General features: G+C 40.1%; 1 protein-coding gene across 3 annotated transcripts in view; it reads left to right on the top strand.

Annotated features, from left to right (window-relative positions):
- The window catches only part of LOC141072653 (granzyme A-like), a 122893-nt gene extending 105253 nt beyond the window's left edge, over positions 1 to 17640 (top strand). For all 3 annotated transcript variants that reach the window (XM_073559953.1, XM_073559952.1, XM_073559951.1), the window contains 3 exons: positions 13907 to 14051; positions 14139 to 14405; positions 17269 to 17640. In XM_073559953.1, the coding sequence (XP_073416054.1) occupies positions 13907 to 14051; positions 14139 to 14405; positions 17269 to 17427 (571 nt within the window). In that variant the 3' untranslated portion in view covers positions 17428 to 17640. The remainder of the gene's footprint in view (positions 1 to 13906; positions 14052 to 14138; positions 14406 to 17268) is intronic.
- The last annotated feature ends 1236 nt before the right edge of the window (positions 17641 to 18876 follow it).

Below are 18876 nucleotides of genomic sequence, written 5' to 3'. Positions count from 1 at the left end.
AGATTTGGTACAATGATGTAGCAGAGTTAATAACATGATGCATCAAAGCTGTTACCACGATATAGAAAAGTGGGTATCGCATTGTAGCAGAAGTAGCGCACCCTTGCCCTTCTTGTCGACTGGACAATCTAAGGTCCATATACTGGCACAGCTAAGATTACATGGCAGTGATTTTGCTGTGCTTGGACCTCCACTGTGTAATTCCAAAAACTACTATACCCTATACATTGGAGATGAGCAAAATTAAAATTTGTCAACTTTGTTGACCTATCACCATTTTTAAACTTTATCTATCTGTTTTGCTATGCTGAGAGCTGTGACATCTTCTCACTATCCAGATTCACAACAAAATGGCTGCTGCATTCCTGCCTCTGCTATAATAGTCCATTATGATTGGCAGTGCAATACCTCCTGATGTGATAGATGCAAGACATCATGGGAAAGCCCACATGTCTGCACATAAGGCCATGAAATCATTCACTGGCTCATGCAACCTTCTGGTTTGTGTGAAATGGAATCTGACATTTCTTGGGCAATTTGTGCAAATTGAATCTAAAGTTTGAATTTCCAAACATTCGATTTGCATTAAATTGGTTTGCTCATTTTTTCCATATAACTGTAGACTTGTTCTAGTTTTATTACATATGTGTTACATGGGACTTAATTGAATGCAGTTTTGAATGTCACCGAAAGTAACACAATTTAATTGGGTAGAGCACTGTCGATCAATCCCTGGACTTCTTGGCGTCTATCTTCTAGTGTTCCTGACAAAGAAACCAGACTTTGTTCTGAAATGTGTTGTTTCAAACAAAAAAAAAGTTTTCACCAATTAACTTTTTCATCGTTAGTAAGTGTGAACTTGACTTCTACAGGTGTGAAGAAAACAACTTCACACCCACACAATCATCTCTGTCATCATGAAAAATGAAAATGCAGTCCAATCTGTAGGCACAATGTTATAATTTTGAGAATTATGAATTTTCAGAAAAGATTCAGTATAACCTGTGTGTTAATCATTGAAGATGTGTGTTCTTTGTGGTATTTTCAGTCCAGTGGGCGGTCCTATCAGTGACTGACAGCTTTCTGTTTATAAGTGTGTATGTAGAGATAACTGTCAGTCACTGATAGGACCGCCCACTGGACCAAAGATCCCAGATAGAGCACAGACTTAAATGATGAAAACACAGGTTGCGCCTAATCTTTTCTCACAAAACCATATATCAATCTAGTCATCTCCATACTGATCTATAACATGATGCCTGCAAATTGGACGGCATTTTCATGGTGACAGGTTCCCTTTAACTATACTCATGGTTCTTTGCAGTGTTCAGAGGTCTAAATGACCTACTATATGATGATGTTATATGTGCATCATACTTTTTTTGTTTTTATCTGTAATCTCTCAAAATATATATCATTTTTACATGTTTGTGTCATATTATTTACTATGACATATACACTGTGTGCAAAATTATTAGGCAGTGAGTATTATCATCATTTCTATGCAGATTTTCCTTCTCCACTCTGTATAAACTTGACTGCTTATTGGATTAATCAGATTACACGATGTGTATTTCTTTAATGATGAAGATGAAGTCTAAGGATACAAGGCCTTTTACCAAGGTGTGCAAAATTATTAGGCAGCTTGCTTACCTCAGGCAAAATGGGGCACAAAGATCTAATTGACTCTGAAAACTCAAAAATTGTTTACAAAAAAGGGATGTGGCACTCTAGAAATTGCTAAGATATTGGGGTGTAATCACAGAACCATCAAAAGTTTTGTTGCAAATAATCAAAAGTCGCAAAAAACGGGTTCAGAAACAAATGAAACGTGATGTTACCAGAAAGACGTTATCCTCCACTGCGGACATATTCCAGAATTGCAACCTCCCTGGAGGCCCAGAAGTACAAAGTGTTCAGTGCACAGAGACAAGGAGGAGATGAGGAAGGCTCAAACCCAGCCACCACTGATCAAGACACAGAAGTGGAGATGTCAAGACTGGGCCAAGAAATATCTGATGTAAGGTTTTACTCACTTGGCTGCAGGTTGAGGTAAGCATAGGAAGCTGCTGTCATAAAAATGTCCATCAGGTTTATTTGCTCCATACACCTGCTTAAGTTTAAGCAAGCAAAAGATGGCCTTCTGCGGCACAAAATTGAAACAAACCGAAAAACAAACAGTTCATATAGCACAGCGGGTCCACTCGCTCAGGTCAGTGTCTTAGGAAAACACACACTGAAAACTTCCATGCTTCCAGTCACAGACCATGTGACAAACATTAAATCAGCTGTAACCACACCCAGTTGTGAGGTATGTGGGTAGCCAGACCTGCCCATCTCTTATAGCTACCCGCAACCTGGTCCCAGGTGCAACAAACTAACCTCTTAGTGCTTGGTGCTTTCATGCAGCAGAGAAAAAATACTCAGGGTTATATCACAGAGACAAGCCTACTCTGTGATACATACCTCCCATCTACTATGCAACCATTAGCCACAATACACTGAAGACAGATTTCTCAAAGGTTTTATTGACTGATGATATGAGTAACTCTTGATGGACCAGATAGATGAGCCATGGCTGGATCGGTAATGGGCACAGACGTCTACTTCCACTCAGATGCCAGCAACGTGGAGGCGGAGCATTGCTATGGACTAGTATTTTTAAAGATGAGCTAGTTGGGTTGAAGATGGACTCAAAACTAAATCGTGAACCTCCTAACAGTTTTTAGAAGACACTTTCTTCAAGCAGTGGTACAGGAAAATGTCTTTTGAAATTAGAATTTGCTGACTTTGCCAAATTTTGCCCAAAAATTTGATTTGCAGCTAATAATTTGCATGAATTTCAATACTGGAAAGCTTGTAAGTGCTTGAAAAATACATGTGGAGGTGGTGAGAGATAGAACCTCACTGACCATAAGAGCGGAAGAGAGAAACTGACTCATTGACTCTGGACATAAAAAAATGACTCTGCCGTACAGACTGGTCCACTGGGAACCACTAGTTTCATCTCCAGCAGCCGCATATTCATTTTAATTCTCAGTCATTCAGTGGCGGGAGCATAGATACACAGGTTTATGTTATGTCCACTTATCCTTTTTCTTTCATTTCTCCATTTTTCATCTGTAAAAATATTTCACATTCCTCCACTGACACCTTTCCTTTTCCACACTTCTACTTTATATTATACAAATTCACTAGTTTCTTTAATCATTATATCTTACAATAAAATGTTACATCTCCACATATACATATTTTCCAATACATTACTTATTTTACTCCACTTCTCCAACATTTTTTCAATTATTGAAAAAATTTATTTTTAATTTACAGTATTTTTATATCTCTCTGTTTAGTTTTTATCAGTTTGCATCTTTTTCTCTCTTTATTTTAACTCTAATCAAATATTGCAATTGTATTGTGCTGAGGAATATGATGGAGCTATATAAATAAAATGATTACTTAACTATTGGAGTTGATATTTCTTCCCACTTATCAATTACAGCAATATTGCCATTTACAATATATGTCTTCTTGTATTCTCATAACTTGTATATCTGTCAGTTTTCACTCATTATTCACAGTAAGCTCTGAGTTCTGTAAGTGTTTTCACCAGTTTTTGGATGCAAAACACCTTCAAATGTTGCAATTTGTTTTTTGAAGAATTTGAAAGTTGAGTAAAAATGTGGAAACTTTTGGCGTCTTCTCGGCCAGCTTCACTAAAAAGGGTGGAACATGGGCAGACAGGCATAGATAAACCCGCCTGTCTAATTTATGAAAACTTTAGTGGCATGTACTTTTCCAGAAATATACTCCAGTCCCTGACTGGAGTAACATGCCTGAATGAGGTGAAGTTGTAAGATACACCTAATTCATTAAATGACATGCACCTCTTAATGAATTAGATTTATCTCACTCAACCAATCCCGATCATAAAGACTGACAATTGCAATTAAGTATTTTGTGTAAATTGTGATTACATACTGTACATGTTTTAACTGATGTAAGAATGCTAATAAGTTTTGGCTGATATTTATTAGCTCATGTGACTTATATGACACTTATGTTTCCTTTGTTGTCCTGTATTTTTGTTTTAAAGACCATCTTGTACACTCACAGCTGGAATCTCATGGAAGTGATTCTGCTGTGGACCTCCACTCTCGAAAAGGATACCAAAAATTACCATAAACTATGTATCTGTTGACTAGTTCTTGTGGGTTTCATTACATACAGTATGTGTTACAATGGATTTGTTTGACTTCTGCTTCAAATGTTACTGCATGCAAAGCCATTTAGGTCAGGGCTACTAGCGTTGATGGTCACTTTGGCTTCTGTCTTATTGTAGAATTATACAGGGTTAAAGCAAGTTAATAGTGGGGCTACCTTTGGTCCATCCATCAAAGATGGTTAAAAGAAAAGTCTGGAGAACTTGACAAGGAAGTCAATTTCGGTCCAGAATTGTGTTACTTCAAACAAAAACAGTTGTCAACAATAAGTCTCATCACCAGTGAGAAGTGTGAACTTTACTTCAGCAGGTGTGAAAAAAACAAGTTCACACCCACAGAGTCATCACATTAATATCAAAACTCATGAAGCTCTAGAAAATATCTATATCACATCAGCTTGGTACATTCATATACAACATTATAATGTATTGGCCCCAATGCAAAATCTGTACTGGGGTCCCTACCTCTTATTCATTTACATAGGGCTTCTACCATTGCAACCCGTATAACTAGAGCCCAGCATAATATCTCTTTCCCATTTTCAATATATATTAAAGGGAATGTGTTGCATTCTATGTAAAATATGTCAACCAACATCTAGTGTCCATGAAGTACGTCCCCTAGCATCTCCCTTCCTTAGAGACCAGGTGGTGGCATTGAATATTTATGCAGAGCCTTACCTCTGCTATCTATACTTCCAGCAATACAACAGAGCAGTCATTAAAGGGCATGTCTATTACTTTAAATTTGATCACCTATTCTTATGATTGGTCATCATTTTCAGATCAGAGGGGATGCAACACATGGCACTTCCACCAATCAGCTGATCCTTGTGCTGGTGGCAGCCGGATGTGATCAGCTGAGGAGCAGCACAGCACATTTTTGTCAACTGCATAGTGGTTGTGGCTGAGTATTGCACAGCTGCCTTTATTCAAATGAATGAGAGATCTGCCGTACCAATGTGGCCATTTTACATTAGTGATTATTTCTGATCACATCCAGCTTCTGCCAGCACCAGAATCCGCTGATCAGTGGGGGTGCCATGTGTCACACCCCTACCAATGTAACATTGATGACCTATCCTGAGGAGGCTAAGTCGTCAATATAAAACTAGAGGAAATCCCTTTAACTGGTTCAATCTTTGTTAAAGGGAACCTGTCACCAGGTTTATCCCTTATGAGATAAGACCACCACCTTCCAGTCTTGATATACAGCATTCTAATGTAGGGAGATGGACCGGGCTAGGGCGGCTTCTTGTATGCCCAGGCTGGAACTGTCGGGGCTGTCACCATTGTTGCCGGGGGAAGGACTTTCTGACTGGAGCTGACTTTTGCACCTGACTGTAGGGGGTGGGGTGGACATAAAAGGGGCTGAGCGTGCAAAAACGGGACTTCTGGCCGTAAGACAGTGTACGTGCAAGGAGAAGGTTGACTCCTTCTCGCTGTTCCACAACACCAAGGAGGCCTATTTGGCGGCCTGTCCTTCCCTACGCGCGCAACCTGTGCATGGACAGAGCCAAGCACATTGCAGACTCCTGAACCCGAGAGCCATGAAAGGTCGTCCCCCCTCACAGTGACTGACAAGCTACACAGCACTGACCTCGTGTTACACGCTGAATCGAGAGGCTCTGCTGTGGCCTCCACATCGAGACTTCGTGTTGAACTTGCTGCACCACCTACAACCTCTTGTCCAACACCGTGTTCCAGGTTAGGAGACCATGTCTGGAAAGGCCAGGATACGCTGCTTCGGTAAAGAGACAGTGCTTCAATTTCATCCGGGACCACGTCAGAAACGTTTCGCGTCACCTGCGCTGCCATTGTGGGATCTTTCAACCTCTTTCGTTCGAGAACCACAGACTGATAAGTTGATTTGCTTTAACTGTCTGTTGCTAACAATGCACCCCCCTACCGTGTTATCCCCTATTGCATTTGTATACTTCCATACCTTCATACTCCCTGCGTGGAGTGGTTACTTTTAAGATCTCTTTGCATAAAGAACCCGTTAACTCTTGTTCTGCCTTCTGCTCGTCACTGCATCCCGCATTCCTGCTAGAACCTTACACTAATATGCTGTATATATGCCCCCAATCCAGCCAGTGACGCCCATCATACCGGACCGCACCGTAGGTGAGTATAATAAAAGCTCTTATTCTTTTTTTGCAGGCCGGATTGGGGGCAGATATTAGATGCTGCAAATCAGGGCTAAAACATGGTGGTCTTATCTCTTATGGGATGAACCTGGTGACAGGTTCCCTTTAAACCTGTCCCAGTCTACACAGCAAAGCTGAAAAGTGACCTGCAGTAAATATAAAATGTCAATCGTGTTTGGCAGGAGGGAATTTGAAAGCCTTACCTGTGTGTACTATGCTTATCTAAGCCATCTATTTACACATAAACATCAAGAGTACAAAGGAGAAATAAGTTTTGTAGCAATCAAAAGGGTCAATTAGAAGCCCTCCTCCTCCAATCAAGGTTTTTCTCTTAATATATTGCAATCACCATATTATACAGCACTGGGTCCTTACTATTGCTCATTTTGACTTTCTACCCAGAAAATTCTTCTCTTTTCCATTATGTCTATGATATCACGTGATTAAAAGCTGACTAGCAGAATCCTTCTAAGGCAGTGTTTCCCAAACTCCAATCCTCATGACCCACAACATATCATGTTTTCAAGATTTCCATAGAACCTGTGGAAATTTCTGATATCTTGATAGTAATGTCATCATCTGTCCAATATTAAGGAAATCTTGAAAACATGATATGTTGGGGGCGGTGAAGACTGGAATTTGAGAAACACTGTTCGTAGCTCTATGTCGAAACAAGAAAGTCTCTTTTGTCTGGTTGAGTCATCATTAGAGTATGTAATCCAAAAAGTAATTCCAATATACAGTAGATAGGAGCACACAGAAAAAGTCAGCTTAGAACTACAATTCTACATCACTATAAAGTCTCTGACAGCCCAGAACCCCACCTTCTCTTCAACTCCTGACCAAGCTGATCTGCTCCTCTCCTCTACCAAGGACTTTTGTTGTGAGTTCATTCTCTGGTTCACCAATTGTGAGTTCTCCTTCCAGACTCCCTCTGGTGGTAACAGGAGGAAGTGAGACTGATTTGATCGGTGGAGATCTGCCACCTGAGAATGAGGATGACGATTGGACCTCAGGAGTCTCAGATTGGATTTAAGACAGCCGACGCCCTATTCAGTTGCTGGTGATTCCTTCTGGCTTGTCAGCTATTGGTTTTCAGCTCTGTTCCAGTCATTTAAAGCTAAGTTTTTCTGCTAATGTTCACACTTGATTTTGTTGGTCTATTCAGTTGTTTGGTGTGGTCAGCCAGCCCCAGCTGGGGGCTGTGCTGAATTTCCACTCTTATTTATCAGTATTTTGCCAATTTGCTTTTTGTCCCTTACTAGTTTGGTCTCTTTTTGCTCTGTCTCAGAATATTTCAGAGTGCTGATATAGTGGGAGAAGTCTAGTGACTTCAGGGTTAATTTTGCTATCAGAAGTGTTGGACATTATTTTTGTAGGGTTTTTTGCAGGTTGCAGACAGTGTCTTTCCTTTCCTCTCTAGTTAGTTTGGGCCCCATCATTTGCTCAGCCTATTTTCCTGCCTGTGTTTGTGCCTTCATCTTCTTTCACCGTCAATACATGTATGGGGGCTATCTATTCCTTTGGGGTTTGCTTTGGGGCAGTTAGTTTTCCCCTTTTCATGCTTCAGGCTTATTTAGTCCTCCGGCTGTGACAAAGCGTCTAGGAACATCGCTCCACGGCTACTGCTAGCTGTGTGGTAGGATCAGGGATCTGCAATCTGCATAGTTACCAACCTCTCTGGTTTTCTGTGACTTAGCTTGTTTTGCTTTCTTCTCCTCGGTGACCCATTCATAACAGAATCACCAGCCATACCGCAGATTCTAGGGTACTCAAAAGCAGGAAAAAGTTGTTAAGAAAAAGGTGTCAGAATTTTTTTTTTATATATTTTTTCCTCTTTTTTCTCTGGAGCCGTAGGAGGATTTTTTTTCTTTTTTCTAATGAAGATTAAGCAATTGTCTGATCTTGGGGACCAGCTGGCTGCTGAAGTGCAGGGAATTTCCACCTACCTCATTCAGTCACATGCTGCTGAACCTAAGATCCCTACTCCTGATGTGTTTTCTGGTGATCAGTCTAAATTTCTGAATTTTAAGAATAATTGTAAATTATTTCTGGCCTTGAAGCCTAACTCATCGGGGAGCTCTGTGCAGCAGGTTAAAATTGTCATCTCCTTGCTGCACGGCGATCTCCAGGATTCGGCTTTTTCTCTGACACCTGAAAATCCTATTCTGACTAATGTGGATGCATTTTTTCAAGCCTTGGGGTTGTTGTATGATGAACCTAATGCTGTTGATCAAGCTGAGAGAACCCTGTTGGCATTAAACCAGGGTCAGGATTCTGCAGAGTTATACTGTCAAAAATTCCAAAAGTGGGCGGTCCTTACTACATGGAATGATAGTGCATTGGCAGCTCTCTTTCGGAAGGGTTTATCAGAGACCGTAAAAGATGTTATGGTGGGATTTCCTGTTCCCTCTGGTCTGGATCATTCTATGTCATTAGCCATTCAAGTTGATCGGCGTTTACGTGAATGTAAAACTACACGGGAGGCGCTGCCACCTTTTGAACAAACGTCTGAACCTATGCAATGTGATGGAGTTTTGTCTAGGACGCAACGTCAGGAGTTTAGAAGGCGTAATAAGCTGTGTTTTTTCTGTGGAGACGTCTCTCATATTATTTCTGTCTGCTCAAAATGAGAATCGTTTTGCACACACATTTGCTGTGGGCAGTATACACCTAAGTTTCTTTTGGCAATTACTCTGATCTGCTCCTTATCCACGTTTTCCACGAAGACTTTTGTGGATTCAGGAGCAGCGTTGAATCTGATGGATTTGGACTTTGCTAAATGTTGTGGTTTTTCCATGACGCCTCTGCGGACGCCTATTCCTTTGAGGGGTATTGATGCTAATCCTTTGGCTGAGAATAAACCTCAGTTTTGGACCCAGGTGACAATGCGAGTTGCCCCAGACCACCAAGAAAATTGTAAATTTTTGGTGCTGCATAATTTGCATGATACTATTGTTCTGGGTTTTCCTTGGTTGCAAACTCATGATCCAGTTTTGAATTGGAAATCAGGGTCTGTGGGGAGTTGGGGTTGTCAGTGTGTTCTTAGGGATGCTCCTGTTTTCTCCACCTCTCCTCAGTCTCATGATATTCCTGATTATCTAGCCGATTTTTCTGATGTATTTAGTGAGAGCAAGTCTGCGTCTTTGCCTCCTCATAGGAGTTATGACTGTGCAATTGAGTTGATGCCTGGGTGTAAATTTCCCAAGGGTCGGCTTTTCAACTTATCAGTACCCGAACATGATGCTATGCGATCCTATATTAAGGAGTCATTGGAGAAGGGTCATATTAGACCATCCTCGTCACCTTTAGGTGCTGGGGGTTTTTTTGTGGCCAAGAAAGATGGTTCATCAAGACCGTGTATTGATTATCGTTCCCTTAACAAGATGATGGTTAAATATCAGTACCCATTACATCTGATGTCTGATTTATTCTCCAGAGTTAAGAGTGCCTGCTGGTTTACTAAGCTTGACCTCAGGGGGGCGTATAATCTTATTCTCATCAAGCACGGGGATGAATGGAAGACGGCGTTTAATACTCCTGAGGGACATTCTGAGTACCTGGTGATGCCTTTTGGGCTCACTAATGCCCCTTCTGCCTTCCAGTCCTTTATGAATGATATTTTCCGTGACTTTGTGGATAAGTTTTTGATCATCTATCTGGATGATATTTTGATCTTTTCTAGTGATTGGGATTCTCCTGTGGAACACGTCCGGACTGTGTTCCGGATTTTGAGGGAGAATTCCCTGTTTGTTAAGGGATCGAAATGCCTCTTTGGTGTACAGTGGATTTCATTTTTGGGATTTATCTTATCTCCATCGACTATTGAAATGGACCCGGCCAAAGTACAGACCATTTATGATTGGGTTCAGCCTACTTCTTTAAAGGCCCTCCAGAAGTTTTTGGGTTTTGCTAATTTCTATCATAAATTAATAGGTAATTTTTCTGATATTGTCAAACCACTGACTGATCTGACCAAGAAGGGCGCTGATGTGCTGAATTGGTCTCCTGAGGCTATCTCAGCATTTCAGGAGCTTAAGCAGAGCTTTACTTCAGCTCCAGTTTTACGGCAACCTGATGTCTCACTTCCATTTCAGGTGGAGGTAGATGCTTCTGAGATTGGTGCAGGAGCTGTTTTGTCCCAAAAAGACCCTGTGACTTCTAAGATGAATCCCTGTGCCTTCTTTTCTCGAAAGTTCTCCCCATCTGAACGCAACTATGATGTGGGGAATCAGGAATTGTTGGCCATAAAGTGGGCATTTGAGGAGTGGAGACATTGGTTGGAGGGAGCTAGACATCAAGTTGTGGTCCTCACTGATCACAAGAATTTGATTTATCTGGAGTCGGCCAAACGCTTGAATCCTAGACAGGCTAGATGGGTCTTGTTTTTCACACGTTTTAATTTTATGGTCTCTTTTCTCCCGGGCACTAAGAATGTTAAGGCAGATGCCCTTTCTAGGAGTTTCTTTGCCGATTCTCTTAGTGTGACCGAGCCTATTACCATCCTAGGTGAGGGGGTAGTTCTTTCTGCCATTTTGCCAGATTTGAGATGCGCCCTGGAGGAATTTCAGGAGGATAAACCTGAGCATTGCCCTATAGGAAAATTGTATGTTCCTGACCAGTGGAGAAAGAGAGTGATGTCTGAAATTCATTGCTCTGCATTGGCTGGTCATCCAGGTATTTTTGGTACCAGAGATTTGACGAGTCGCTCCTTTTGGTGGCCTGCCTTATCACGTGACGTCAGGAATTTTGTACAGTCCTGTGGGACTTGTTCTCGGTCTAAACCCTGTTCTCGTTCTAGTGGGTTGCTGATGCCCTTGCCGGTGCCCAAGAGGCCATGGACCCATTTCTGATCTTCCTGTCTCTCAGAGAATGACTGTTATGTTGGTGATTTGTGATAGATTTTTGAAGATGGTCCATCTTGTACCACTCCCAAAGTTGCCATCTGCGGCTGAGTTGGTGCCCTTGTTTTTACAACAGGTGGTTCGGTTACATGGGATTCCTGAGAACATTGTGTCCGACAGAGGAGTCCAGTTTGTTTCCAGATTCTGGAAAGCCTTTTGTTCCAATCTGGGAATTCAGTTATTCTTCTCCTCCGCATTTCATCCCCAGACCAATGGACAGTCTGAGAGAACAAACCAGACCTTGGAGTCTTATTTGAGATGTTTTATATCTGCTGATCAGTGAATGGGTCTCATTTTTGCCCTTGGTCGAATTCGCACTGAACAATAGAGCTAGTTCTGCCACTTTGAATTCACCCTTTTTCTGTAATTTTGGGTTTCATCCTCGATTCTCTTCAGGGCAAGTGGAATCTTCGTCCTGCCCAGGTGTGGACACTGTGGTTAAGAGATTGCAGCAGAAATGGGACTAAGTGGTGGATAAGTTGTCACTCTCTCAGGAAAAGACCCAGCGATTTTCCAACCGGCATAGGACCATTGGTCCCTGGTTTAAAGTGGGTGATATGGTTTGGTTGTCGTCTAAGAATATTCCTATGTAGGTTGCATCTCCTAAATTTAAGCCAAGATGTATTGGTCCTTATAAGATTTTGGAAATTCTTAATCCTGTTTCATTTCGATTGGCTCTTCCAGTTACGCTCAAGATCCATAACGTATTTCACAAATCTCTGTTGAAGAGGTTTGTTGAGCCAGTGGTTCCTATGGCAGCACCTCCTGACCCTGTGTTGGTTGAAGGCAATGTGGAATATGAGGTAGAGAAAATATTGGATTCTCGTTTGGTTAGACGGAGACTCCAGTATTTGGTCAAATGGAAGGGTTATGGTCAGGAGGATAATTCTTGGAAGAATTATCTGGGTAGAAAGGCCAAATTATTAATTGTAAGTACACAGTGCTGTATAATTATAATATGATGCTTGTAATATATTAAGAGGAGAAAAACTTTAACGGGCGTGCTTCCTTAACATTTGTTTATATGAACTGCCCGGCGGCATTAAGCAACTGCAGATCAAAAAATATTTACTGATCATCAGTTGTTTAATAGCCTTAATAGCCTGTTTACACAGGATGACTGTACTTACCAATGGATTGTTCTGTGTGCATAGGCTGCCTGGTAATGTTTTTCATTTTATTTACAAATATTTAATCTGTCCAATTACTTTTGGCCCCTTTAAAAACAGGGTGGCACATGTTAAGGAGCCAAAACTCCTAAACCCTTCATCCAATTTTAATGTGGATACCCTCAAATGAAAGCTGAACGTCTGAACTTCAACTGCATCTGAATTGTTTTGTTTAAAATTCATTGTGGTAATGTCTGGAACCAAAATTGTAAAAATGTTGTCTCTGTCCAAATATATATGGACCTAACTGTAATTTGGCTTTTTGGAATATTTAGAAGCTATCTAGGAAGGTGACAACTAGAGATATAGCTCTTACAGTCATTTGGTCCATTGTATGTGAATTGTCAATAATTTTTATTAATACATTTAAAAAAGTGTTGTGAGAATCTTTAGTTCACCAGAACACAAAAAAGAGTTGTGTTTGGTAGAGGCATAGAACCAATTTGCTGAAGTTTATTAGTGTAAGTAAATTTGAAGGCAGTAGTGCCAAGTGTGATTTTATGTTGTATTGATCTTACAGATAGAGGCGACATTAACTTATCCTCTCTCTGCTAAATCTGTCCCAGTCTACACAACAAAGCTGAGAAAACAGGATGTCAGGAATGTCCATTTGTTGCATGTACTCTTGTAGCCAGTGTGGAAATGGCATCATTTCAAGATTTTATCTTGAAAAAAGATGCCAATCTTGATAACGGATAATAAAGTAACTTGGCACTCAACTGAATGATCTGCAGCAGTCGGCAGACTGACGAAGGCCAATTGCAGGCCGAAACGTCCTTTGTGACTGCCACAATAAAAACTTATTTTCAAAAAGGATCATTCAGTTGAGTGCCAAGTTACTTTATTATTCACTTGGGTCTGGGTAACCTACTTGTGCACCTTGTAGTAGTGCCACGCTATACTTTACACAATCTTGATAACGGGACAGGGTGGCTTGTGAGGCTCCTGAGGCACATGCCACTTAATGAATCAAGAGTGGCATGTGCCTTTGTGTGCGCCACACCAGAAATCTTAGTCTACTCCATGCTGGAGTAAGATTTGTATCATAACGAAAGTCACTGATTGTCATGAGTTTAGTGGGTGGCGGTCGCCACACACCTGTCCCACTCCAGCTCTGCCTATTTTGTTGGAGCTGGATGAAAATAGCATGGGAGCGCTAAAAGTCCCAAACTTTTTGCAGCCTTCAGTTATGCCAAAATATTGCGACTATTCAAAGCTTTTTAACCCAGAATTCTGGTCTGGTGTACATGCTTTGATGAATAGGGCCCTTTGTTAAAATATAAACTTGCCTTTAAATAATCTATGGTTATTTCTGAATACCTTCCCTAGATCTGTGCATGGATTCTTTTCGAGTGTTTAGATGTAAATGTTTGTTTCTTGATTGAACATTCTTCTTGTCCTTGGCTCATCTGCAGAAAAAAATATTGACTTAGATATAAAATTTTAATTGCATCTTTATAGAGATAGGACGACAACTATTGATCTCGGGGTTCACTCCATCAAGAATACTAAAGACGACCGAAGACAGCAATTCAAAGTTATGAAAACTATCTCACATGAGAAATTTAATAAAGACAAACACATTAATAACCTCCAGCTTGTGAAGGTGACTATTCTGAATAGTGTTTTAGTGTATAAATCATTTTATATTTTAACATTGTTGCAGATCGCTGATTTCTGTCTCCGGATTTAGTTGTCAGGTAAAGCGAATATAACTAAAGCCGTCAACACTGTTCGTTTTCCTGAGAAGTTTGATGACGTTAAGCCCGGCAGCGTCTGTACCATCGCAGGATGGGGAAGGACTGACAACAAAAAACCCAACACTGCTGACAAACTGATGGAGGCTAGAGTGACCATCATAGATCGGAAGTCATGTGCTTCCCAGTGGAAACGGGTCACGAAGATCACAAAGGACATGATGTGCACCATGGAGAAGGATGCTGTGCGGGGGTTCTGTAATGTGAGTGTTGAGTCTCCATATTGGTAAACCATTGATGTGAATGCCATCCTGAAAACAGAAGCTGCTGTTTCAACAACTTTTGCCTAAATCAATAGTATAAGGTAACTTAGGAAACTTTGTAATATATCTCCCAAGAGAAATATGTTTCTTTTCTGCTTATCAGTCACTTGTTCGAGTCCCAGACCTCCTGAACTCATCAATCACTCACAAAATATTCCAAAATATGTACTACCAACTCTTTGAGCAATCAGGTTACTGTGGCCTATTAAAGTACAGTGAAAAAAGATGGAATTTATATTTTTAGTTCTAGTGTTTTATCTAATCTCAGAGCTAGATTCACAGTTACACTGTGCACTAGACTGTTGCACAGTTTCACTGCTCAGTATGAAGTTGTTGCTATGGATTCTGAATATGTGCTACGTAAAGACAGGAGAGCAGTAATACCATATGTATGTGTGTGCAGTATATGGGAGGAGACATAGCAGCTAGTCTCCACACACTAGCTCAGTGACAACTGAAAATTAGGGATACAGCGTGTAAAGGAAAAATGGTGAAAAATGCAGGTTTCAAATCATAATACAGAAAGAAATAGTGATATTCCCCACAACATACAAATGGCAACTTATCCTGAAAAGTAGCTTTCTATGAAATCCTTCAAAACATTTCAAGCTAGATTTTTACCGAAACGTACTGATGTAGCACAGTAGAGGGATGAAGTCTTTAAGTGTAACCTGTGGAAGCGCCTTTGCAGCGCGAAACGATCGTCGTTGCTATCTCCTTTTTGCACCCGTTCTCCCGCTGATATGCTTTTATAATAAAGCCTTGACTACACTACCCGGTGAGTGCCGTTCTTTTCTACTATTTTTTGCTAAGTGTAATGACTGGCACAAGGTAGAGGCATCGGTGTAACGATTGGTGAGGAATATGATCCTGGCTGCAGCATTCAAGACAGATTGGAGAGGGAGAGAGTTTGGTAAGAGGGAGACCGATTAGAAGAGAGTTACCATAGTCCAGATGAGAATGAATAAGAGAAACAGTAAGAGTTTTTGCAGAGTTGAAAGTAAGAAAAGGTCGAATTCTAGAAATGTTTTTGAGATGCACATAACAAGAGCGAGCCACTGATCGAATGTGGGGGGCGAAGGAAAGCTCAGAATCAAGTATGACCCCAAGACAGCGGGCATGTTGCTGGGGAGTAATGGTGCTATATCATCCATTTATTAGGAATCATGAGTTTTCTGTGGTGTTAATAGTTCACACTGCAGCAAGGATAGTTTCACATGTTTTCTGAGAGAAAAAAAAACACATTTTTTTCAACATCTTTTGCTCCTTGTTTGGACCCAAAAAAAAGTTGTCAAAACGTCAGTTCAAAAATGCTGAACAAACTGAATTCCGCTCTTTTAATCTGGTGTTTTCCAAACTTTGGGGTGTTTTTTTGGGGTCTTTGGCATTTTTTATCCAAACAAGTATGCTGTAAATTTCAAGACTTTTCAAACATATGGTAAATAAAAAAAAATGCTTGCACTAAATGTATGAAAGTTATGGAGCCTTTATAAAGCACAAAGAAAAAAAAAATGCTGGTGGAGAAGAACTGAGCCTGAAGATGTATAATGAATCAGATTTCCTGTTACTGGTTCTGAACTCCAAAGACTTTAAAGCAGATTTGTCATCAGGTTTCACAATAATAACTACATATATCATTAAATAGATGTTAGACCTGATGAGACTGGTGTATTTACTTTGAAAATCTATGACAGAATGGCTCTATTTTATTTGTCAAACTATAGGATGAAATAGCTAAGAGTCCAAGGGTATCCAATCTTCATCCACCCGGCCTGATTGGAAGCTGCAGCTTGTACTGGACAGTGTGAGATCTCAGCAGCGGGGAGGAGGTCACTGAGGAGCTGTCACTAAGGCAAAGTGGGCAGAGAATGAGTTATAATGCTATAAAGGGTTTCATAGCCATTTTGATAAGAATTATCAAAGTAAGGACATCAGCCTCATATATTTAATAATGTTTAAATCCAAAATTAAAACATAATAAGCACATACCCTGCAGTAAATAAATAAACTTCAGTGTATTTATTTACTGCAGGGTATCTGCTCATTATGTTTTTATCTGGGGTTTTGTATGTTTAGTGGTCAGTGTGAACCTGCGGTTACACGCTGTGTGCACACCAACTTATATTCCAGGTCATCTCCTTATGTTTTTTTTTTCGTCTGTTTGCACTCTGTGCATATAAAGGTGCGGCCTGCCTTTATTTTTGAGCTGCACATTACATTCATGTAGTTCCTTTTGGCTGTCTGTCCACTAACCAGGTCAGACCTTCTGAGCCCTTATCCATATGCACGTCACTTGACAAATGGTAAGGTTTAATACTAGAGGATAGGACCATCCCAAATCGGGTCACTGTGATGTGGTGGGATGGCGTTTACACGTTTTTGATAAAAATTATGTTAACTAAGTATCCTATATTATTTTCACGCACTATTATTGTTTATTTACTACAGGGTATTTGTTTATTATGTTTTTTATCTTGGGTTTTGTCTGCTTAGTGTCCAGTGTGAACATGTGCTTACATGCTGCATGCACACCAGCTTATATTACAGATCATCTCTTTAGGTTATTTAATAACGTTTCTAGTTTGCATTGTAAAATCTGATGACAAGTCGGCTTTTAATGGTAGCCTGTGCTTTTTTTTTACCTATGTACATCAAAATAAATTGTCAGCATCTCATAGTCCAAAAACAGAACACAGATTTTTTTTTTATATAGTTGTTAGATAATATACAGAAATGTTTGTATTATTTAAGAGGTCCTTGTATACATAGGGAAGTTTAACGAATCTAAATTTGTACTTTGTAGGGTGATACCGGAGGACCGTTAATTTGTGGAGGATTTATTAAAGGTATCATTTCTTTTGGGCCTATGTTGTGCGGGACTCCAAATGGGGCAGATGTCTACACCCGTCTTACAAAAGACTACATGAAATGGATTAATAAAAAGACCAACAGACTGCTATAAATTGTTTCTTTTACTGATATGAAGCCATGCTAGTATTCTTTTTTTCCTCACTTTGCAAGCCTTAGCTGTCTTGGATATTTCTTTCTACATCTGTTTTTGCTCTTTCATTTATCAGAATGTCACCAATGATAATGTGAGCTAGTTACATTAAAAGAAAAATTAATAAATTTGTCAGAATATTCAGAATTGAGAGTCCTCAGTGGTTGATACCTTTTAATGGCTAACTGAAAAGATGGTAACACTTTGCAAGCTTTCGCGACTACTCAGGTCTCTTCATCAGCCTAGACTAATACAACATCTGAAGTCACATATTTATTCACAAGACAGCACGGAAATACTGCAATAGAAAAGTCAAGCGATGTGAAGCAGAATTGTCGATATGGGAGAGGGTTAAACATAAATATTGGAGCAGTTCATAGATAAGCAGTGTGAAGGTTTTATTGCCCTCTGATTGCAGTCTGGTTCTGTGTTGTGATGACCTCAGAAGGTCTGAGGAGAAAATTCCTTAATTGATGTAAAAAGACATAAATCCATGCGACACATTCATTCCTGCACTGAATGTGTCGAAAGTTTTCATAAATTTGTACTCAGAGATTCTTCTGTCTCTCTGAGACTTGAAGTTACCTTTTAATACAAGTAATTTAATGTCCATGATGCTATGACCAGGGATACAAAAATGTTTTGCCACAGGTAGATCTATTCTTTTTTCTCTTATTGTGTGACGATGAGCATTCATCCTTGTTCTCAGTTTTTGCCCTGTATCCCTCACATACAGACCCCCTGTTGGACATTTAGTACAAATAATTAAGTGCACCACATTAGATGTGATGCAGCTGATCGTACCTGGGATCTTGTAGTCCTGATGTGAGTTGGGAATCTTTATCTTGTCCGTGGTCATTATAAATGGATAGGTTTTACATTTATTTCTGGTTGCAAGGAAAGATTCCTGCAGCCGTTGGAGAGGACAGGGAGCTGACAATTATGCTTCTGAGGTCATCACAACACAGAAGCAGACCCCATCAGAGGGCAATAAAACTTTCACGGTCCTTATCTATGAACTGCTCCAATATTTATGTTTAACCCTCTCCCATAATGATAATTCTGCTTCACATCATCTTATCTATTGCGTTATTTCTGTGCTGTCTTGTGTATAAATATGTGATTCTTCAGATTTTGTATTAGTCTATGCCTGATGAAGAGACCTGAGTAGTCTCGAAAGCTTGCAATGTGTTACCATCTTTTCAGTTAGCTATTAAAAGGTATCAACCACTGAGGACTCTCAATTCTGAATATTCTTCTATCTACTGGCTAACACGGTACAAAGATATACATCTTTCCTGTATCTAAATTTGTCAGCAAATTCTAACAACTGTTAACTAGCTGAACTGATTTTTACAGAATTTGTGCTATTAAATGAACTTTCTTCTGTATACATTGTCAGCAAAGGAC

The sequence above is a fragment of the Dendrobates tinctorius genome, unplaced genomic scaffold, assembly GCF_039654945.1.
Source record: "Dendrobates tinctorius isolate UK_male_01 unplaced genomic scaffold, ASM3965494v1 ptg000285l, whole genome shotgun sequence".
NCBI lineage: Eukaryota > Metazoa > Chordata > Amphibia > Anura > Dendrobatidae > Dendrobates > Dendrobates tinctorius.
This window is presented reverse-complemented; position numbering and strand designations above follow the sequence as displayed.